At 33.4% G+C, this 24520-nt stretch overlaps 1 protein-coding gene across 2 annotated transcripts in view; it reads right to left on the bottom strand.

The window, feature by feature from the left end:
- Positions 1–6603: 6603 nt before the first annotated feature.
- The window catches only part of LOC306863329 (SRC kinase signaling inhibitor 1-like), a gene marked incomplete at both ends in the record, with an annotated part of 30065 nt that continues 12148 nt past the window's right edge, over positions 6604–24520 (bottom strand). The window contains 14 exons of one of the 2 annotated variants that reach the window (XM_079406589.1): positions 6604–6762; positions 11172–11357; positions 12255–12397; positions 12528–12816; positions 13319–13551; positions 14166–14386; positions 14482–14629; positions 16123–16253; positions 16353–16528; positions 17605–17765; positions 20133–20173; positions 20342–20425; positions 21586–22364; positions 23705–24030. In XM_079406589.1, coding sequence (XP_079262715.1) covers positions 6604–6762; positions 11172–11357; positions 12255–12397; positions 12528–12816; positions 13319–13551; positions 14166–14386; positions 14482–14629; positions 16123–16253; positions 16353–16528; positions 17605–17765; positions 20133–20173; positions 20342–20425; positions 21586–22364; positions 23705–24030 — 3077 coding nt within the window. The remainder of the gene's footprint in view (positions 6763–11171; positions 11358–12254; positions 12398–12527; positions 12817–13318; positions 13552–14165; positions 14387–14481; positions 14630–16122; positions 16254–16352; positions 16529–17604; positions 17766–20132; positions 20174–20341; positions 20426–21585; positions 22365–23704; positions 24031–24520) is intronic. The other variant, XM_079406590.1, reaches the window with a different exon arrangement.

Genomic DNA, 24520 nt, shown 5'->3' with positions numbered 1-24520 from the left:
AAAAATAGTAAAATTCTTAAAATAACTGTTTTCTATTGTAATATATTTTCAAATGTAAATTTATTTCTGTGATCAAAGCTGAATTTTCAGCATCATTACTCCAGTGTCACATGATCCTTCAGAAATCATTCTAATATGCTGATTTGCTGCTCATTATTATCAATAATGAAAAACTGTTGGGGTAAATTAATCATTAAAATCATCAAAATTGACAGTAGCCATTTATAATGTTACATAAAAAATCTATTTCAAATAAATGATGTTCTTTTGAACTTTCCATTCAAAGAGAAAATAGAATATATAGATATATAAACAGCAAAAAGTGATTTTTCAACACTGATCATATTAAGAACTAGTAATAACTTGCAATAACTGAGCAGAATATTAGAATGATTTCTGAAGTATCATGTGACACTGAAGACTAGAGTAATGATGCTGAAAATACAGCTTCGAATACAGGAATAAATTACATTTTAACATAAATTGCTAGTTTGCAATTGAAAATAGTTATTTTTAATGCTAATAATATTTCCCAATATTACTGTTTTTACAGTATTTTTATCAAAGAAATGCAGCCTCAGACTTCTTTCAAAAACACTTTTGAGTATGTAGATAAAGTATTGCCTAACAAACGAGCAAGCTAAGCTCAACATTGCACAACAGCAGCGCTGACTCCACTCAGGCGGAATCATTTTTCCATCTCACTGCTTCCCACAGCGCTCAGTTTGTTTAAGGACACTCAGCGAATGCAGCGCTGAGAGCGTCTCTACAAGCACGAATTCATTCACCTTATTAAACATCTACAGCAAAGTCCTTCAACACCCCCGGGACGCAAACAAACCGCTGAAAGAGACCCAGAAAACGACACACAAACACTCCCAGTTCCAACGTCTCTCACTCAGGGCCAGCAAACAATTTGACCTTTCAAGAATAAATAATCCCTTCAAACACTGAATCTTCACAGCCTTCTGTGTTTGCCCTCGCCGAGCCAAAATGGTCAGCAGAGCGAGCGTCCAGCCAGTCTGTTGTCCGATTCATGGCACAGACCTCCCATTAAGCCTGAGCGAAGACTCTCTTTCCGGGAGATGACGGCCTGCCGCACTCGGTGCTGTGCCAAATTAGCCAGATCTTTGCCTGGGAACAAAGCCGGAGTTGTTGGGCATTGACTGATGACTGGGAACTGTGTCCTGTTGTTGCTGAGACCGCAGTGAAGCACACAGACAAGACTGATCTGCTGTCGGCACTAATCAAGACAGCTGCCTGAGCGCACACACAGTCAAGGGAAGATTAGAGGCCCTTCCAGAAGGGTATTAGAAGCAAACTAATGTGTACGTGCCTTTAGAGAACAGACTCTGGCTTGTACAGTATTGCTGTTTTAGCAGCGTCTTTAATCACTCACTAGCTGCGACAAAACTCATTGAGTTAGTATATCTAGTTTAAAGCAAATAGACAGAGTACTATCAAGTGCACACTTCCAGCTCACTTACAGACGTGCTGTTTATCACAAACACTGCTTGAACACTGTGTAAAGAACTTGAACTGAATTCACAAGGTTTCTGTGGAGTTTAAAGACTGACGTTACTGTAGCATACAGTTGCAAATGGCAGTAGTGTTCTATAACTAACACTATTAAAAATCTTTCTGTCTTAAAATAAAAATAATGCATTAAATACAAAATTAAATAAGTTGAAATACAAAAATTTATTAAAATAAACTAAAAATAGAGCCATTAAAGGCTGATATATAAAAAAAAGTTATAATAATAATAATAAATAAAAAATATAAATAAATATAATAAAAATAAGTAATAATAAATTGGAAGTACTAAAATTATTAAAAATGAACTAAAATGAAAATACTGTCAAATAAAATTATAAAACAAAAAAATCAGATGAAAAAAAAAATTATGTTTCTTTGTTTTTTTATTTAAGAGATGTTGCTTTGCTGTAGCTCAAATATTAGAGCATGGCGCTAGCAACGCCAAGGTCATGGGTTCGATTCCCAGGGAAAGCAAGAGCTGATAAAATGTAAAAACTGTAACTTGAATGCAATGTAAGTCGCTTTGGATAAAAGTGTCTGCTAAACGCATAAAATGTAAATGCATTGCATTATAACTGAAATAAAAAAATTGAAAATATTAAAAGTACTAAAATAAAATCAATTAAAAAAAAATTAAAGCTGAATAGAGAAAAAGCTAAAAAAATAAATAAATCCCGACAAAATTACTAAAACAAAATAAATTTAAAATGAAATCTGAATATAAAATAGTAAAAGCTCATTCAAAATATTATTAAAGGGGTCATCAGATACCCATTTTGCACAAGTTGATATGATTCTTTAGGGTCTTAATTAAAAGTCTATAACATAATTTGGTTCAAATTTCTCAATGGTAGTGTAAAAAACACCTTTTTAAACCTGTCAAAATCAGCTCTGTTTTTAGCAAGCCATTATAGTCCATGTTGCTTTAAATGCTAATGAGCTCTGCTGACCCCGCCCCTCTCTTCCATGGGGTGACGAGCAGTACGGTTTACTTTAGCCGCGCAACTGGCTAACTAGTACGTTATTAGGAAAGGCGATTTGCAAAGATTCATAAAAAGCCCTTATAATCCGATGACCCCTTTAAACACTACTGTATATTCATATAAACAAAACTAAATAACACTGGCTACTGTAAATGACACAATTCCTGCTGCATACAATTCTATGTCCCGTTATTTAATGCGCTCATCTTGACTAATAAACAAGTGTTATCAGCGATGACTTTTTAGGTTTTCTTGACTGAGTTTTGAATTCAGGTTAATGCATAAGTATAGTCAGCATACAGTATACCACTACATTTATGCTTCTGTATTTATGCTTTATCCAAATTATTCTACACTTTCTTATAATTTCCTGCATTCCCCGGGAATCAAACCCACTTTGGTGTTTGTAATGCCGTGCTGTTTGAGCTACAGGAACGCAGTATGCATGCTAGTATTCCATTGTGAACATAACCACAAACACAGTTATTTAGCCAAATTCAATCTGACCAAGTGAGCAGCAGCAGCAGCAGTTTCTAAATGTGTGGGAATGCAGGTATCACAGTCTCCACTGGTTGCTATAGAGGGGCTGCTTGCCTCATTCCATGGTTGCCACGGTGATTGTCTGTTTAATCCTCTCAGTCTGTGCCTTATAGAAACACTCTGACAGACAGGAATCCATGCAGCCACAGACAAAACCGGTCATTTACTCACCCTCATTCAAACCTGTTTACTCGTTTCTACATTTATAGTGCTGTTATGGAGCTGTTTTATATTGAAGCATGTTTCCTCCACATAATACATTAAAAAAAAGGTAATTGCAACGTTTTGTTTCATAATTCAGACTTTTTTCTCACAATTTCGAGGAAATCTGACAATTTAAGTTTGAGTTTAAATCTTTAAATTTTTCTATTAATTCTGAGTTTAAATCTTACAATTCTGATTTTTATTTTTTTTAATTGAGTTAACTTGCAATTTTGAATTTTTTATTTGAATTCTGAGTTTAAATCTCGCATTTTGATTTTTTTTATTTGAATTAATTTAGTTTAAATCTTGCAATTTTGACTTTTTTTTATTTGAATTAATTTAGTTTAAATCTTGCAATTTTGACTTTTTTTTTATTTGAATTAATTTAGTTTAAATCTTGCAATTTTGACTTTTTTTTTATTTGAATTAATTTAGTTTAAATCTTGCAATTTTGACTTTTTTTATTTGAATTAATTTAGTTTAAATCTTGCAATTTTGACTTTTTTATTTGAATTAATTTAGTTTAAATCTTGCAATTTTGACTTTTTTTTCTATAAATTCTGACTTTACATTTTGCAATTCTAATGTTTTTCTCTAAATTCTGTTTATTATTAGTTATTATTTAGGTCTTGAAATTCAGACTTTTCCAAATGTTTTTTCAAAAATGAGTATTTCACAACTTTTACTTTTTTTTTTTTTAAATCAGAATTGCGATTTTTACACATTTTACACACATTTTTACAAACATCTCCTTTCTTCCGCAACAAAAGAAAGACAGTCATGCACGACATCAGGGTGAGAAAATGACAATTGTCCTTTTAAAGGTAATCTATTCCTTTAAGTGGCTTGTCTGTAAAACCTATCTTGCGGTCATGTCACTGCCAATTAAAAGATTCACTAGTTTCATTTTGGAGACATTAATTTGCCCCTGGAGTGCATCAGACAGTCTGCAGCGGGCCGGCTAACTCTGAGCTTACACTGAGCTAATAGTCTGTCGATTAACCCCGCAGGATTGCGAGAGAGAGACAGCAGAAGATGGAGGAGAGAAACCAAACCTTGCCGTCTTATCGCTTCCTTTTCTCTGTCTTTCCACCCAATTTTTCACTTCCCTCCCTCAGGGTTTGACCGCAATCTCTCTCCTCTCATTCTTTCGGGATGGATTTTGGTGAGCGCTGACTTTGCGAGTTGCCCTGCTAGATAGAGACTGCACAACACAACAGCAATACTGCAGTCTTACCGTTTTCTTCACTCTTCTATACATTATTTGATCAAATTGTCCTCTTAACGTTAAGTGATTTTAAATGAGAAGCTGTCTATAAGCATAAAGTGAAATCAAAACTGACCTTATTTACTTTTTAAAAACACATTTCTAGTCATTTTATCCATGATTTACCCATTTTGATTCAGCTATATCTTCATGGTTTAACGGTTTTGTGTGAAATAAGCATTAAGTAAAACCAAAGTTCATCCTATTAACTTTCTTAATACACATTCCAGGTCTTTTCATCCATGATTTATCCATTTTGTGTCAAATAAGCATAAAGTTCGATCAAAATTCACCCTATTTACTCTCCTAGTACGCATTCCTGGTCTTTTTTAATCCAACATTTTGCCGTTTTTTGTCAAATAAGCATAAAGTGAAATCAAAATTCACTCTATTTACCTTCTTAATACGCATTCCTGGTCTTTTTGTCCACAGTTTAGCCATTTTATCTGAAAGAAGCATTAATTAAAATAAAAAATCACCCTATTTACTTTTCTATCACATCTCCCTAGTCTTTTTATCCATGATTTTGCTGCTTTGTGTCAAATAAGCATAAAGTAAAATCTTAAAAAAATCTTATTTACTTTCTCAGTACACATTCTTGGTCTTTTTGTCCATAGTTTAGCCGTTTTGTGTGAAATAAGCGTAAACTAAAATCAAAATTGACCTTATTTACTTTCTTGATACTCATTCCTGGTTCTTTTGTCCATGATTTAGTATGCATTATTCAAAAAAAAAAAAAAAAAAAAAATTCCCCTTATTTTGCTACAGAGCACCCACTTTTTACAATCCAATCAACTCCTATGGATAGAATCTCAACCGTTTTCCCCATAAATATGTCAGATTAAGAAAGTAAAATGAAAAAAAGTAATTTCATGTTCACTTCAACATATCCTACAATAAATGGCTTTTTTCCAGGTTGGTAGCTAGCCAAATCTGACCATGATCAAAGCACACGTCTCATCTCCAATTCCTTCTCTTTTCCAACCGATCTTTCAAAAGTTTTGACACATTAAAGCATCACAGTGACAATGTCAGAAAGTATCTAGGTCGCGTATGCCATCTCACCTTGACCTGTCCTGTCATAATTACAGGGAAGGCACAGCACAAAAGCTTCTTTCGGCTGGGATCTGACAGCTTGAGTACTCATCAAAATGTAGTGCTTCAGACCAGTATAGTTACTTAAAGATTATAGACAAAGAGTGAAAGAGACTGAAAGGAAAACTCAAAGATGGCACAAGGACAGGGACTTCAGTTTGCCGATTAGCTGGCATCATTAGGACTTCATTAGCTGACATTAGTCTTAATTAGTCTCTGAAATATTTAAGGACATCAAGGCTTGAAAAATAATCTATGCAAGTACACTACAGTTTAAACATTTTAGGGTCCCTTTTTTTAATCTATTCATAAAATAATCCTGAAAACAGAAACATTTTACAGTTTCCACAAAAATATGAAGCAGCACAACTGTTTTCAACATTGATGATAATCAGAAATGCTTCTTGAGCAGCAAATCAGTATATCAGAATGATTTCTGGAGGATCATGTGATCATGTGATTTTAATTTCTAATAATATTTCACAATATTACAATTGTAGCCTTGGTGAGCAAGAGAGACTTTTTAAGCTAATCAACCCCAAAGCTTTGAATGATAGCGTATGTGAACACTGCCTTCGCATCTGTGTACTTGCGTAACATAAATTTCAGGCCTAAATGTCTACTTTTTCCTCCTAGAGGTCTTTTGGCATTGTTCCCTGGCATTGTGATACACTATATTGTGCTGTTTTGTTGTTCTGGAAGAATAGTTCATGTAGCATGGAAGAGAAAAGTACATAATCTGTGAGCATACGGGGCAATCAGAGGACTTGTGCATACTGAACCCCATCGCACAGTGGAAAACCATAACATCTGTGCAGCAACTGGGAGACGTAGCAGCTTATATGGAAGTGCGTGCTCGGCTGCAAGTGTTACAGTCATTGGAGTCGACGGATGAGTTTGACTCGTTTAGCGCAGAGCAGAGGTAAAGTCAGCGAGAGCGAGCGTCAGTCGGCCGATAGCAGGGCGCAGCTATTGTTAGAAGTGGAATACCTGCTGCTGACCCTGCTGGAGCTTTGGGAATTCCTCCTGCTGTTTCCTGCTGCGGCGCTCCAGGCTGCTCTGCTGCAGGTGCCGCAGACGGGACGCGGCAGATGGCTGCACCAGTTTGGCGGAGCCCGGAGGAGTGCCTACAGGCTGAGAACCAGAGAGAACAAACGTGAATAAACAACAGCAGGCTGGGCTGGGCTGGAAAATGACCGTGTTTATTTAAGTCGTGGGACTGAGTTTGAATAATTAACGTTTGTTGGAAGAAGAGCGTCACGATGAAAGCTCTGCTCCAAAACCCAGCGAGCTGCCCAGCATCTCTGCTCCTGATGAGAATGAAGACTGTTGCACACAATTTTATGAAGAATATGAGAGTTGCATTATATTTTTGATTGCTGTAAGGAAACATGCCACTTTTAGATATAAATCTCCAATGTCTTGACCCAACTTGTAAGCTATTAGTGGAATGGAAGTCCATATAAATAATAATAATAATATTGACTATTAATAAAAAGTTGTTGTTATTATTATTATATAAAATGTTATTTTATTATTTACTTAATCGCTTTATTATATAATATAATAAGAAATATAAAAATATAAAGTTATAATTTGAGAAAAATAATAATGCAAATATTATAATTAACTGATAGCAATAATTCATTTATTATTTATTAATATTGACTATTATTATTATTATTAATTTCTTAATACTCTATATATTATACTATAATACTATTATATATTATATAATAAGAGATACAGTTACAATGTGAGAAATAATACAAATAATAATAATAATAATAATAATAATATAGTAATAATTTATTCATTTATTATTAATAATATTGATTGTAATTATTAGTATCATTATTATTATTATTATTATTATTAATAATGCTAATAATAATAATAATACTTAGTAATACTGCTTAATACTTAGTTGCTTTAATATTATATTCTATAAGAATAGTTAGTTACAATGTGTAATTAATTAATTTATTATTATTAATATTGACTACTACTATTATTAATATTATTATTAGCTTGATACTCAATTGCTTTATTCAATATTATATTATATAAGTAATAAAACTTTAGTTACCATGTGAGAAATAAACACAATAATAATAATAATAATTTAATTTATTATTATTATTAAATTATAATATTATAATAATAATAATTGACACTTAGTAATACTGCTTAATTCTTAATTGTTTTGCTATTATATAATATTATATAATAAGAAACATAAAAACAAATTATTTACAATGTGAGAAATATTATGTTATATGTGCTTTATGTTATTGTTATTATTAATAGTGTAAATATTATTGACAATAGTATTTATTTAATAATATTGTTTATTATTAAATAAATTATAATTACTTTATAATACTTAATAGATGAATATTTGATTTATTTAATATTTTATAATATTGATTTATTTAATATTTTATAATACTGTTAACTAAAGAAATTAAGAAAGCTTTAAAAAAAACATTAAAAATATGTGTGTTACGTTATGTTATTGTAAGTCTATGGGATATTTTCCCCGATTTTAATGGCAGCTGGGTTACAATAATACAAAATAAAATAAAAATGTATTCAGCACTGAAAATCAAAAGACAATAAATCTGTCTAATTGAAATGACACCGTTTCATGTATATTTGTCTGTCCTACACATTATGTTGTTAGCTTAGCCTCACGATCCATTACAGTCCGGTTCGGTTGCTGCATATGTAGACAGAGAAGCAGTTCGCTAGGTTTTGGATCAGAGCCATTAAACAGAAATAGAAATACTAATTGAATGAAAGAAAGAGAGCAGCATGCAGCAATAGTGTTGACTGACACCCTGCATGTGTGCGAGGAAGCTGATATTAGCACTCTTTCACACTTCTTTCATTGTGAGACATTAGTAGTACTCATCACAATACATCTCTGCAGGCTGACAAGATACACACACACATATACAGACACAAGCTGTCCAGATATCTGCTGATAACGACCAGTTTTCTTCTTCAGACTATAGTTTCCTGTAACGAATGGCTTGTCGATACAGTAAACAGAACAAGTACATAGTTGTCGAGACCGATGAGCGGGTAAAGTCAGGAGTTCATTTAGACCGCAGTAGCTGACATGTTTTTTGTGTTGTCTGTTTGTTATTGGCTCTTGAAGGTTTTGCTTTAAAGACTTTAAGCTTGTTAAAATTGATTTGTTTCCACAGTGTCACAACATTACTGTCACTGTGCAGAAGAGCCACAGCTTGACAACAAAAGACAGAGAGAGAGAGAAGAAGAAGAGATGACCTTGACTGATATTACGCTGTTTATTCCAACAGCTTAGCTTCAAAAGAAAACAAGCGAACTGTCTTTTGTCAGAATGTTATATCTGTAAAAAATGACAGATATAATAATTATTTGCATGCGAGGGGCGTAGTTTTGGTTTGAACATTGAAGTGGACCCCGGGTCATGCTCCCTCTTAAGGTTTATTTGCTTAAATGTTTATTTTAGTAAAATGGTCTTTTTTGTGCTATCCACCACACATGCAAAGTTGGTTGATTGTGTAACTGCAATAAAGTAATAGACTAACAATTACTTGTTTACATATGATATATAATGTATTTTATATGATTTAGACACTTAGGCTATAGATTGATTAAATGTTCGAATTCAACACGCCATGGGAAGTCAAACTAAATTAACATTTTCTTGTAATGTTGTTTATTTCTTACTAGTTCATCAGGCTCTTAATGATTTAATCTGTGCCATCTGAAGGCCATGAGTAGTTTAAAAATATTTTAATATTATGTTAGTGCTGATGCAATATTATCTGTTCTCCTCTTTTCATCAGTCTTTTTAGTTTGTGCCTTTTTTTGGATGATGTTCGACTTTCTCCATAGCATTTTAAAGTGGCAGCACCAATAGCATTAAAATAGATCGCATATTTTACCATCAGCTTCTGCTTCGCAATAGGAATGGCTCGCGCAAAATCTTCTCACACTTCTCATGCTCTGATTCTAGGTTTCCATTAACCGTGGTATACGTATGGGGGGGGGGGGTTGTATTTGCTAGTTTTGATTATTGGGTGAGTTAACTTCCCCACCCCACCCCACAAACTACGCCCCTGTTTGCATGTACATTAAGTTGCTATTTTTTTTTAAACATTAAGCTTTTTTTTTTTTTTGCTTGCTTTGAGGAAATGTGAGATTTACATTCAAAATTAGGAGAGATATCTTAAACTCCCAATGTCTTGACCGTACCGGTAATAAGTAGCTTATGGAAGCTCATTTTCACCTATGAGTATAAAATTAAACTAATTGTGAGACAATTCAAATTAAGAAATAGCCACATTGTGAAACATAAAATTAATAAATATACAATTTTATTGTTTAATATTCTATAATATATTGTTAAAGCAATTAAGAGATACATTTCCATTTTGAGAATTTTTTTTATTTAATAATTTCATAAAGTAATTTCATAAAGTATATTTATAAAAGTGTATATTTATAATATTCATAATTATTTATAATTAAATGCATAATTATTATATTATTATTAATTACAATAAATTATTATTATTTTTACTGTAAATATGATCATCATTATACAGTATTTAATGGCTTAATACTTAGTAGTATTAATAATATAATATAATATTAAACTAAATTAAATGACTAGTATTCAATTTTTAATGTGTATTTAATAACAATATTAAATAAAACAAATATTGTATAATATTTAATTGCTTTTATTATATTATTTAATATTATAATAATATTATATCAAATATAATATATTATTAAATAAACCAATTAAATATTAAGAAATGACATAATATAAAATAATAATATATTATTTATTATTATATTATATTATATTACATTACATGATATTATAAAGAGAAACATTTGCCATTTTTTTAGAAACTATAAAATCACATATAACAAGTCAAGAAACACTTAAAAAGGTTAGAAAAACATGTTTAGTTCCCAATGAGTTTTTATAGCCAGGGTTCAATACCAGACCTCTTTCAAGCCGTCTAATAACATGCAGTAAGTAGCACAGCTGGTTAAAGACTTGAAGAGATGACAGATTAATAGGTTTTGTGTCAGAGTGCATTAGTAAGGTTCAGGAAAAACCTCAATGCCAGAAGTTATAGGGAGGCCTGAGAGGAAGGACTGCCATTTAACACGTTACCTCTCTCCACAGAGAGTTGCTGATCCACTGGCCTGCCCTGTCAACACTGTTAGGAGTGACCTCAGCAGGGCTTTGGGCCTCAGCAGTGACCCTCAGTCTCACTGGGGCTCTCTGAAACGCCTGTCGTGTTGGTGTGTGTGGATTAGTGCATTGACATGTTTAGGTTTGGAGGAAAATGAACAACACATTATTTCCAAATCTGCTGTATTAAAATTTTGACAAAACAAAAAAATGCTTTCTTGTCCATTTACTGAATAACAGACCAATGAGTTAATGTACCTCAATGTTATCCTATATGTAGATACACACACTACATGGTGAAAAGAATAACATCTGTATATCAGCTTTTTACCTCCAGCTCTGCCATTATCTTCTCATCTTCATCCTCATCATCCTTCATCCCAGAAGCAGCGATGACCGGAGGTGTGGATGACGGTCGGGGCCCGTCGGAGGTCGACGGACGTCTCAGTTTGACGGGAGGTGTCTGGGATTGAGTCGGTACTTCAGCCTCCTCTCTGTTCTCCATCTTCTCCAATTTCTACAAAAATAAGACGTGTATGAAAGAGCAACCTAAAAAACATCTGAAGGCAAGTCAACTCACCTTTATTTATATAGCGCTTTTAACAATACAAATTGTGTCCAAGCAACTGCACAATATCAAAATAGGAAAATAGTGTGTCAATGCAAAATGACAAGATTAAACGCTCAAAAGGCACAGCAAGATATGAAGCACAAGAAATATTAACAAAGGAAATAAAGCTTTAATTTACAGTTAACAGCTAATCAAGTGCAAAGTACATATTAATTGTTTTATAACTGCTTATATCAAAAGCATTTGAATTTGTTACTAAGCTACTGCTCCTTGAAATATAGTTCAATTATCACCAAATTGGTTCAGATGATAAGTTTACCAAGCAGAAATGACTGAACAGAGTTTTGATATTCCTCTTTGTTCACAAGTTATGATGACATAAATCTAATAATTTTGACCAAAAATTAGAATATACAGAAAAGAATCCATGCTATATCTTGGCAAAACTTCAATCTATCAAAATGAAAGTTGGCACACTTCATCAGCACTATGATCTGAGGATCCATGCCAAATTTGGGAACAACACCAACTACAGGTCAGTGTTAAAACGTTATGATGATGTGAGTCAAGTGATTTTTGACCCAAAATTAAAATGTATAGATGGAATAGATGCTATATCTTGGCAAAACTTAGATCTATAGAAACTAAACTTGGTACACTTCATCAGCACCATGATCTGAGGGTACATGCCAAATTGCTTTAATGTATCCGCACAAAACTTACTACAAATAATCGACAGCATGCCCTTAACGCGCCTGAAAAATTTAAAGACAGCGTCAACTAACATTCAATAGATATTAGGCTTTTTACAAAAATGCTTAACTTTTGAAAATTGTGGTTCACCTTCACACTCTTGTTTATGGTGATAACTTCTCCACTGCTGTTGGTCGTGAGCCCAAGGCCTGATGGGAAACTTCGTCGTGGAGGAGGAGGGGGTGGAGACTTGGACAGCTTCTCTGTACGATACCGTGGCACGGTCAACTCCCCTGATCAATCAATTAAATCAAATCAATAAACCTATTCATTTGTCTAATGATCAGTCAAATCATAAAACAATATAGCCAAAATGTCAAGGCAGTTTCCATAGTTCTTGGTTCAATGATAATGTGACCTCACCTGATCCCCTGCGTGGGATGCCGTCTTTGCTGGGTGGTTTTGGTGGGATTTTGCTGGGCTGATGTTCAGGTGTTAAGCTAGGAGTGGAGGATGTCGAACCGGGCGCTGGAAGGGAGGACAGCTGAGGTTTTGGCGGGACAGCCGGTTTTGTGATCTGCTTGGCTGCGAAGTCCAGATCTGGAATGGCCTTCATCAGCTCAGCTTGAGTTTCCTCCAGCAGACGATTGATGTCTTGAGCGCTGAACTGAGTCAAACTGGCTCTCTTCTCCTCCCAGTCTCGCTCTGCAGCCTAAAGACACACACCCACATGTGTTATCACGCAGAGGTTCCCAAACTTTAAATAAATCTCAACCAGGGATCTAATGCATGTTTTAAAAGTGAGAGAGAAAGAGAGGAAAAGGCTGAATTTAACAAAATGATTCAAACCTTTAAAAATATTAAAATTGTAATTAATGTAAAAGAAAAATTTAAATTTATTTGAATATATTTATAGTACTTTTAAAAATTTCATGTCTGGAAATCACGATAAAAACAGTCCTACATCAAAAGATTTATAATACTGTATACCATATATTATTTTAATAAATTATTATTATTATTGTTAGTAGTATTCAAGCAATACTCTTAAATATATAAACTACTAACTATTAAATATAAACTATTCATTTAATAAAATAATATTTTTAGTTTTTGAACCCTCAAAAATACTTGTCTGCCAGCCTTCGGTAAATATTCACATCCTTTCTGACATCTGTGAAAACACAAATATGAAACTTAAGTGTGTTCATTACCAGTCGGACCTCCACAGACACTCCTTTGTCAGATTCTCTGCGTGCGGGCAGGTCTTCCAAGCCACTGGTCTTCATTGGACCTGTGGAGGTGCCGTCCAGTTCAGGCATGATGGGATCTGTTGCCCCGGCTCCTGCCAGCCAGTTAGCCAGCGTGGTGCTGCCAGGAATACCACTGCTGCTCATACTGGCACCAACAGTGGAGCCGAGCACGTTAGACAGACTAGTGGTGCCTCCTAAAATCAATAAATCAATGAATCAGTTATCCAGCGTGTATCAACCAGTAAATGTTCCCAAAGCTTGTTTTGTAAATATATCAGTTAAAGGAATAGTTCACCATTAAAATGTGCTGTAAATTTACTCACCCTTGGCCATTCAAGATGAGTTTGTTTCTTCATCAGAACAGATTTGGAGAAATGTAGCATTACATCACTTGCTCACCACTGGATCCTCTGTAGTGAATGGGTACCGTCAGAATAAGAGTCCAAACAAATGATTAAAAACATCACAATAATCCACAAGTAATCCACACCACTCCAGTCCATCAATTAACATCTTATGAAGAGAAAAGCTGCATGTTTGTAAGAAACAAATAATAATAATTGATGGACTGGAGTAGTGTGGATTATTGTGCTATTTTCATGGACTCTCATTCTGATGGCACCCATTCACCGCAGAGGATCCAATGGTGAGCAAGTGATGTAATGCTAAATTTCTGCAAATCTGTTCTGATGAAGAAACAAACCCATCAACATCTTTGATGACCTGAGGGTGAGTAAATTTTCATTTTTGGGTGAACTAGTCCTTAAATAAATCAACACGTCAAATAGAATGTAAAACTAGTGTTTACCTATACTAGACGCACTCGTCAGGCCAGAATTTGTGGTATTAGTGCCCAGGGAGGCAGAAAGAGTGGCAGTGGCCGATAAGGTGCCCCCGAGGTCGGGCAGATTTAGAGAAGGGCTGTTGAGAATATCTAGATCAGAGCTCCTGCTGAAGTCAGCGTCACTCGCGCTGGAAACTGAACTACTGAAGTCAGTGGGTGTCCTCCACACACCTTCTGATACCTGCCTGTATACAAACACACACTGAGGAATGCTTTAGGCATGGCACTAGAGAACGTATCCGAACAGGAGTGAATGTTTACGTGTTTGTGCGTGTGTTACCTTCGTAGTAGAGCGAGTGCATTGGTGATGTTTCTGCAGCGTTTCAACAGGGCCTCCAGTCTGAGCGGTTCCTCTTTCAAAAACTTGACGGCTTCCACCTCCACCCTCAACACCACACGCATCTTACTTTGTAAATTGGGGAACTGATCTAAACATAAATTGTAGAACATTAAACATAGATTTAGCTTATAGTTGAGTTATAGAAATTTCCTCATTTAAAAAAAAAAAACAATTGTTGCCTACAGAACACTGCACAAAACAACTATGCACTATTTATGTACTGAGCAAAGGCGCAACATCAGTGTAGTTATTACAGAGCAAAACCAATGTAGTCCAATAAAGAGCGAATGAGTCTCATGAAGCCTTTTTTTAGTGAATCAAATTTATATTGCATAACCAAAGCAGTTTGATTCCTAAACAAATGTAAAAAAGAAAAAAGTTGAGGCAGCTTAAAATTTTAAGGCAACCAGATTCAGCATTTTTTTTTAGTTTTCTCAACTTGTTGGTTTAAGTTTATACAACAACAACAAAAAGTTGAGTATCTCCTACAAAAATAAGTTGAGAGAACTCAAAAATCTGCTGAAGCTGGTTGCCTTAAAACTTTAAATTGGCTCAACTTTTTGTTTTTTTTACAGTGTAATGAGACGATTCTTTTTAGTGAATCAAAACATAAAACACAACCAGTGTAATCCAAATCCTAAAAGAATGATACTTATAAGCTGGCTCTTTTTAGTGTATCAAAAGCATACAGTGCAACTTGTATATTTCAACTCCTGAATGAATCATTTTTAAGATCTGGATCTTTTAGTGAATCAAAACCATTCAGTTCAACCAGTGTAGTTCGACTGCTGAACGTTTAGTGAATCAAAAATAAATAGCACAATTGGTGTAGTCTGACACTTTAAACAAGAAATGGCTCTTATGAGTCCGTTCTTTTTAGTGAATCAACAAACATACAGCACAATAAGTTTAGTCCAATTCCTAAATGAATGACTTTTATGATCCAGTTCTTTTTAGTGAATCAAATAAACCTCCAAAAACACACAGCACGATCAGTGAAGTCTGATTTCTGAACAAATTACTCTTGTAAGTTGGTTCTTTTTAGAGAATCAGAAACAAACAGCACAAGTGTTGCCCGATTCCTGAAAGAATGACTCTTGTGAGTCGGTTCTTTTTAATGAATCATAAACATACAGCACAAGTTTAGTCCTATTCCTAAATTAATGACTTTTAGAAGCCAGTTCATTTTAGTGAATCTAAAAACACACAGCACGTTTGGTGAGGTCTGATTCCTGAACTAATGAATCTTGTAAGTCGGTTCTTTTTTGTGAATCAAGAACATCCAACACAACCAGTATAGTCCGATTCCTGAAAGAATGACTCTTATGAATCGGTTCTTTTTAATGAATCAAAAACAGAGTACAATTAGACTCCAATTAGCCTGAGAATCAGTAGCTACAGACTAGTTGGTCATTACAACTGTACATTACAAATTTTGTGTAAACAAACAAACAAACTATCATTTTATTATTATCCTTTTATTTATTTATTTTAAATAATCATTCCTTAAAAGTTTTAAAATAATCATTAATGGTCAGCAGCATAAACAGTATACTGTGTGCAGATTTATCATTCACTCACTCTTGAGGTCAGTGACGGTCTCTCCAAGTCTCCTGAGCTCCAGAGTCTTCTGTTCTATTTCCTGTTCGGTCACCAGGTGATGGTTAAGCCCCGCCCCCGTCCTCATCTCCTCCACTGAGCGCTCGAGATCACTGGAAACACAAGGGAACACATCACATCCAACACAAATCGAATGCAGCACTGTTTTTCATCATGTGTTCTCATTTAGAGGCGTGAGTGTTTTAGCTCACTGTAGCTGTTGTATAATAAGTTCTTCTTCATTAAGATAGCGTAGCCTCTCCTCCTCAACGAGAAGACGCTGCCGCTGTAATGGATCTTCTTGTGTGCGAGACGCCTCGATCAGACACATCCCCAAATCAGACTCCGTCTGCCTCAGTATCACCTGAACAGAGTCCTGATTCTGCAACTGTAAGACACACAGATATACAAACCTGGATATGTGAATACAATATTATTAGATATGAACTGAAAGAATGGATACATTAAAATGTAATTATGTTTTTCATACAGTACACATTTCCCATGCAATTGGCTGTCAAGCTCCAATAACATAAAAATGTGTTATTTCCCTAGTCTTCTAAAGCCATTTCATAGCTTTGTGTGAATAAAATAACTTATTTCTCCAAGGCATTATTTATAATAATTTTACCCCAATGAATATGTCATAAGTTAGAAGTTTTGCTATTCATCAAGCAATATTTTTTCTTTCCCACATGTGCACAAGATTAAATACACAGCAAAAAAAAAGGAATATAATTGATTTGTTTTCTAAACCTTCCAGCTGAAATATAAAATATTACCAGTTAACTGTTCCCAAAATAATACACACTAGTGCACAATAAATTATAATAAACAATATATCATGTATATAAAAACATTATAATATAATAAGAATCAGATTTATTAATTATAAATTATATATATTTAAGTAATGTAACATTATTCTAAATTATAATACATAACTATTTAAAATAAATATAATTATTAAATATCAAATATTAAAGTCAATGTAGATAAGAATATATGTTCATATTCTTTATATTTTTTATTGAATTTATTATACAATTCAAATATATATATATATATATATGATTATTTATTTGACATTTATAATAAATTCAACTATGAAAATCTATTCTCATATACATAATATAATGTCAGAGTAAATCAAATATATTTACATTTAATATATTAATAATAATAATGCTATATCATTATAAAACATGATTAAAATAAATATACATATTATATAAATATTAAAATAAATATGTAAACAAATACATTTTATATTAATGTATTTATTATAAATTTAAAAAAATAATAATTTAGTAATATACACAATTAAAATGAATAAAAATACAATATAATTTCAGAGTTGATATAAATTATAATATCTATCTATATTCTTTATAAATACACAGCAGTTTTTAGAACTTGCATGAGGCTCACAAATGGACAAAACACACACACACACACACACACCTGTAACTGGCGCAGTTGTGTCAGCTGTTTGCGCAGTTCAGCTGTGTGCAGCTGCAGGTCAGTCAGGTGCAGATGCATTTGGGAACGGGACATCGCTATTGGCTGAGAGGCTGCAGTGGGCGGAGGCGGCATCAGGGCCAGAGGAGCAGACGGCGATGACACTAACAATCCACAGGAGCAGAAGTCATACATAAAACATTTAACTCACATAAAAACACATGCAATTCCATTGAAAATGTGTAATAGTGAAACCTGATTATCCATAAGCCTGTTAGTCATTCTGCTTATCTATTTAAATCTTTCTGAAAATGTCTCATTTCCATATTCACCACAAAAGAACAACAAAAGGCTTCTGATTCTGTCTTGATTTGTACATTGTGAGTCACATCCAAAAACAAGCCCAACACAACTTAGTACATCTACAGTACGTTTTATATTCATGCAACATACATTCAAATTCAGACCCTTTTGTTTGAATATACATTCACACTGTTAGAATCTCAGAAATAAATTCTGATGTCCTTATTAGGTCATTTTAAGAACTGGAAAAGGAAGACAAAACATTCTAGTACAGTGACATTCAAGTGTTAGTGGGAATTTCCATACAACAAAAACATTCGGGAAGAATCCATAGGACAGACATATATATCCAGTGCCTATAAAAGCGAACTCTTCATTGGACTTTTCGTGTTACATGAATCATGTATTTAACTCAGGATTTTGCCATTTATCAACACAAAGTGCTCTGCAATCTTCAATAACACATATCAAATTAATTAAATGCAAAAGTCAAAGGATGTGAATACTTTTTATAGACACTGTATATACATAAACAGACAGATTTCAAACTCCAGGATCTAAGATCCCTCAATACAAACATTCTGTACACACTCCTGACGCAAAATTGCAATGAAAAAAATCGCAATGCAACACAATCTGTAATGCAACACACGTAGGGGAAACCGAGAAAGTAACAGACAACCAGACATGAAGTAATATACCTTTTTGTTTTCTAAACCTTCCAGCTGAAATATAAAATATCACCAGTTAACTGTCCCCAAAATGATACATACTAGTGCACAAGAAATTATAATAAATAAATAAAATAAATAAATACACATATTATAAAATAATAATGGAAAATGTATCACTGTAAATTACAATAAAATAAAATATCAAAAGATATTATTTAAAATAATAATCATTATAATTAAATTATAATGCATAAATAATTAAAATAAATATTAACTAATCAATAGAAATATATATATATATATATATATATATACACACACACACACACATATAATCTTATTTATTATAAATTATAATAAGTTAGCAAAACAAAGATAAAAATTACATACACATTTAAAATAAATAACATTGAAATAATATGAATAATATATTAATCTAAATAATATTATTTGAAGAAATATATTTAAAATAATAATGATAAATTATAATAAATGCATTATTAATATAAATCCTAAATAATGACTTAAGTAAAAAAGTAAGTCATTTATATATAAACATATACATATTTATATATATTTTAATTATAATGTGAGATTAATCAATTATAAATAACAATAAATAAAATTCCTCCAAATAAATATATATTTAAAAAAATAATAAATATAATAAATATTAAATAATAATACAAATAATGTATCAGATGCATCATAAATTATAATAAAATATCTATACAAATATTAAATAATAAATATTCAAATAAAATATCCAAATAAATATATATATATATATAATTTAACATAAATAATATAATATAATATAATAGCTTATTAACATGCACATCTTACATGAATTAGCGCATTGTGATGTGTCTGCGGCATTAGCAAGAATTCTGTTCATGTTCATTTACATTACTGACACTCAAATCATGAACTCAGTCATGGACTACAGCCGTAAAACACAAACAAACATTAGCTAATGTAAACCAATCCAAATGAGCTTCATTTTAAGATCATATGCGGTCCTCGAGGACTTGGCCTGCCTGCTTCTATCATTTAGACAAACATCCTTCAGTGCGGCACACAGTCGTGTCTTATTATCACCATGCATGATTCACTCATTTAATGACCTGTTAATTGATACGCCTACTCTGCATCGCTTAATTGTTCTTGTGAACATAATTAGTTTAGTAACAGCTATTCTGAAACACAAACAGTTCAGGCTTTGTTGGAACATCACCGTCACCTCTTCATATCAATAAGATTATTCTATTAACCTCATGTATTAATATGTTCAAGCATTGATTTCATGGGCCTATGTTTAATTGTATTCATTTTGATTGTGTTAGTATGGTAGTTTCTAAATAATGCTGACAAAACTACAGGTGACAACACAATTTGTCATTCATTTTTATTATATATCCATCAGAAAGGTTTTTTAATGTGACGGTCTGTAGTGCATGTAATAAAATGTCTTCATATTTGAAACTTTTTTGACAATATTTTCCAGAAGTGCTTAAGCTACATTCAAACACACTTAAACAGTATGGTACTCACTCTCCGGTGCAGAGCAGTCGCTTTCTGTTTCTGCTTTCTCACTGCAAGACAAACACAGGAAACATGAAGGACAAACTCCATTTACATGCTTATAGAAGTTGCATGGATGTGCATTAAAAATAACATTAAAATTAATGTTGAGGGATCCAAAAGTCATTCAGGTTTAATATGATATTCAATAGTATTGGACTCAAGCTGAGATTTCTTACGGGCTGTCTGGTCCTCGGGTCAAAACACTCTGAACCAGTCCGGTTAAACTGGCTATCTGCTTCTCCATGGCCTCCATTCGCTCTCTAAAAAACACAAAATACCATTAAACACATCAACAACAAGCTTTAGTGTTCATCCAAAAAGTGCAGAGAATGTGTACATTCTCTCATAATACTAAATAAAATACTATATATAATAAAAATTAGGACTATCAAACGATAACAAAAAAATATATATGTATAATTATAAATGTAAATATTTAATATATAAATATAAATTTTTTCTTAAATATATTAATGCATATGTATTTATATATACATAATAAATATACACAATATACACACATACATTATGTATACAAACTTTTATTTGGATGCGATTAATCGTTTGACAGCCCTAAAATACATATTATTGTAAATAATAATAAATAAAATATGCCAGATTTATTCATTATAAATGTTTATAAAATATTTTAAATAAATATATGATTAAAATAATGTCATATTTCTTATAGATTATAATACATAATTGAAATATGAATATTAAATAAACATTAAATAAGATATCTAAAAATAACATTTATGATAATATTTATAAATCTTAATAAATAACTAAAAATATAACAATATAAAATAATAAATATTAAAATAAATAATATATTAAATTTAATATTTATTCATGTATACGAAAAACTGTAAAAAAAAAGTTTGGCAAAAAAAAACGTTGCCTTCATTCACAAATTTTTTTAAGTTCTCTCATAAAAAAAACCTTTGAGTTCCCCCCAAAATATTTGCATTTGCTCACAAATCTTTTGTGATGGAAATAATATGCAGTGGGAAGAAAAACTATATTTCAATGCTTTTGAGTTCTCTTGCAAAACTTTTGAGGTCCCCTGAAAAAAACTGCATTTGTTCTCGTAAAACTTTTGAAAAAATTCTATCACTCACCAACAAGTTGTTTCAAATCTGTACAAGTTTCTATCTTCGAAAAAAAATGATATTTTGAAGAATGTGAGTAACCAAACATTTGACAGTAGCAACTGACTTCCATCGCATGGAAAAAAATATGACAAAAGTCAATGGCTACCGTCAACTTTTTGGTTACCAACATTCTTCAAAATATCTTCTTTTGTGCTCAACAGACGAAAGAAACAGGTTTGGAACAACATGTGGGTGAGTAAATGATGACAGAATTTTCATTTTTGGGTGAACTGTCCCTTTAAGGAGAGAAAACCTGGTCTCACCTGGTCTCTTCGTTACCAGGTAATGTTGAGCCGTACACTGGCATCGGCCCTCCATCTCCTCCGGGGCCCCCAAGCATGCATATCTGCTCAAGAGGTGGCCCTCCTGGACGATTCTTGGGACTCTCTATGTACACAGTGCCATCTTTACGAAACCCATGTCTCCCAGGGGACCCTCGTCCTGGGTGGCTCCCATACGGATCCCTGCCATCAGACAGTTTTTGAGGCGAGGCTGGAGGTAAGGTGCGGAAACCCATCGTAGCATATGGATCTGCATATATAGGACCGCTAGGCCTGTAGAGGGCGCCCTCGAGCTCACATTGTAATGCCGCGGCGGGGTAGCCACTAATAGAGCGCACAGATCCGCGGCGGTACGCCAGAGCCTGTGGCGAAGCCACACTGAGCCGAGGATCCTGGACTAGCGAATAAGGGTCTGCGTATATCGCTTCGTTTTTTAGCAACACCACGCTTTTCGAGGACGATGCAATTTCCTCGTCCGGTTTCACATCACGCCGTTCTAGAATGGCACTTGGGGAGGGGCAATATGCAGGGTGGGTGTGGCCAGACTGCTGGGGGGCGTGGCCTCCGGGGTGGGCGTGGTGTTGCTGATAGGGGTGGAGCTGAGGCGATGGATGGGGTCCGGCGTAAGAGGAAGGACGCCCACCCGTGTAAGACAGACGCGATTGCGAGCGTGACGGAGATCCAGAAGGAGGAGTGGAAGACGGGAGTGTGTTTAAACGCCGCGTGGGAGACGATTCCCTCGAGGTGTACACCAGCTCTCTCTGGAGGAGAGAGGAAGAAGTCAGGAGAAGTTAAATGCACATGACATATGACAAGAAAGATTCATAGTATAAGAACAGAACTGCGCTATTGCATGTTTTCTGTCATTTACACACACAATATAGATGTGAGGAAGGGATAGGGTGTGTTCTTCATTATTATCATCTAGTAGAAAAACAGCGTAAAAATTCTTAAAGCCTGGAAATAGTTTAAGTGTACACAACAATTTAAAGGTTTGGGGTCAGTAAAAATGGTATGTTTTAGAAAAGACTGTTTTCCTCACCAAGGCTGCATTTATTTCATCAAAAATACAGTAAAAACTGTATTTGAAATATTATGAAAAATTATTACAATTTATACAAGTAATTTATTTCTTGTGATCAAAGCTGAATTTTCAGCATCATTACTTCAGTCTTCAGTGTCAGAAATCGTTCTAATATACTGATTTGCTGCTCAAGAAACATTTATTATTATCAATGTTGAAAACAGATGTGCTGCTTCATATTTTAGTGGAAACTTTCTAAATTCTTAATCAATAGAAAGTTCAAAAGAACAGCATTTATTTGAAAAATAAATATTTTGTAACATAAAATATGTTTTATCAATTTATTGCATCCTTGCTGAATTAAAATATTAATTTATTTCCAAATAAATAAATAAAAAACATCTTACTGAACCCAAACTTTTGATTGGTACTATAAGTTCTTATGTAACGGGGGGAAACATATAATATTTCATAAATTTCATGCTTACAAGAAAATACATATTATGTATCTATGTATATATTATTATCTATGTATGTATATATATATATATATATATAAAATGTATGTATGTGTGTGTGTGTGTGTGTATATATACACACACACACACACACACACACATATATATAATGATGGGAATTTACTTTATTTTTAACAAAATGTTATTTTATTGTAAAAGAGTGTAAAAATGTTATTTTATGGAAAAAGCATTATCTTTTAATTATAATATATCTTTTAATCTTAATTATCTTTGTATAAATGATCATTTAGAGAGGAAATGTATATCTAAAATGATAATGCATGTACTTTTACAGTAATACAGTAAAATTATATTTTATTCAGTGAATGAACTACTGTACAATTTAAAGTGAAAAACAAGAGAGCATAATCCATCTGATTATTATTTTATTATTAATTTTAATAATTTTATGAATAATTATTAAAGAATTGGAATAATACAATAGTTATGTTTCTTTTTTGTTATTAGTTACTGACATTCAGGTGTTTTATTTGACATAAAATAGATGATTAAATGTGTGTTACACAGCTAGCGGTTGTAACCAGGTGTGTTGACTCACCCGCAGGTCTCCGTTGGCGATGTGTACATGGTGTACGGGGTGGGCCGTGTGTTGAGCATTGTAGTGTGTGTCTCGTATCGGAGCCTCTCTGCAGTAAATCTTGATGAGACACCGGTCGTGGATGTCACGAGGGTCCTCCAGCTCATAGAAGATGTTGCGTGCCTCGTCCTTAATGAGCAGAGCTGTGCCGGGCGAACGCAACGCGCCCATCGTCAGTTTCTGAGGGAACATGTGCACGATGAGGGCGTGAAGCGTCTCCATGCTGGTCAGCTCATGAGTGATGTGCACCCGCCGTGTCTCATCACCGAACTGCAAGAACAGCACCGCTAGAAAGACACAAGAAATTGATTGATATTTGATATGCAATACAACAGTAAAAGGGTATAAAAGTGGAGAGATACAAACATTGAAACATTCTCTTGCAGCTATACAAAATATTGAACGCTGCCTGTCCAATCAAATTAGTGAACCAGAACTAACTGTATATAATTGATTTAGTCAGACTCAGTCTGAATGGTTGCATAACTGCTAAGAGTGTAAAAACTCCCTCCCTGATTCACCCAGAGCATTCATTGAAATTAAGCTGCAAAACTGACTCATGCGGGGAAATAAATCTATAGTCATGTAGATGCTTCACTTACACTGCATTCAAAGTACATATTTTTATCAGTTCATGCACTCTCTGGGAATCAAACCCGTGACACTGATGTTGCTAGCGCAATAATCTAAGGTGTGAGCTACAGGAATGTAGATGGATTTCAATTGTATGGCAAATTTCTATATATTTTTGTATTATTACTAATTTTATTCAGCAAA

This window comes from Barbus barbus, assembly GCF_936440315.1.
Source record: "Barbus barbus genome assembly, chromosome: 44".
Taxonomy (NCBI): domain Eukaryota; kingdom Metazoa; phylum Chordata; class Actinopteri; order Cypriniformes; family Cyprinidae; genus Barbus; species Barbus barbus.
The sequence above is the reverse complement of the archived record's forward strand: the minus strand, read 5'-3'. Positions and strand labels throughout refer to the sequence as shown.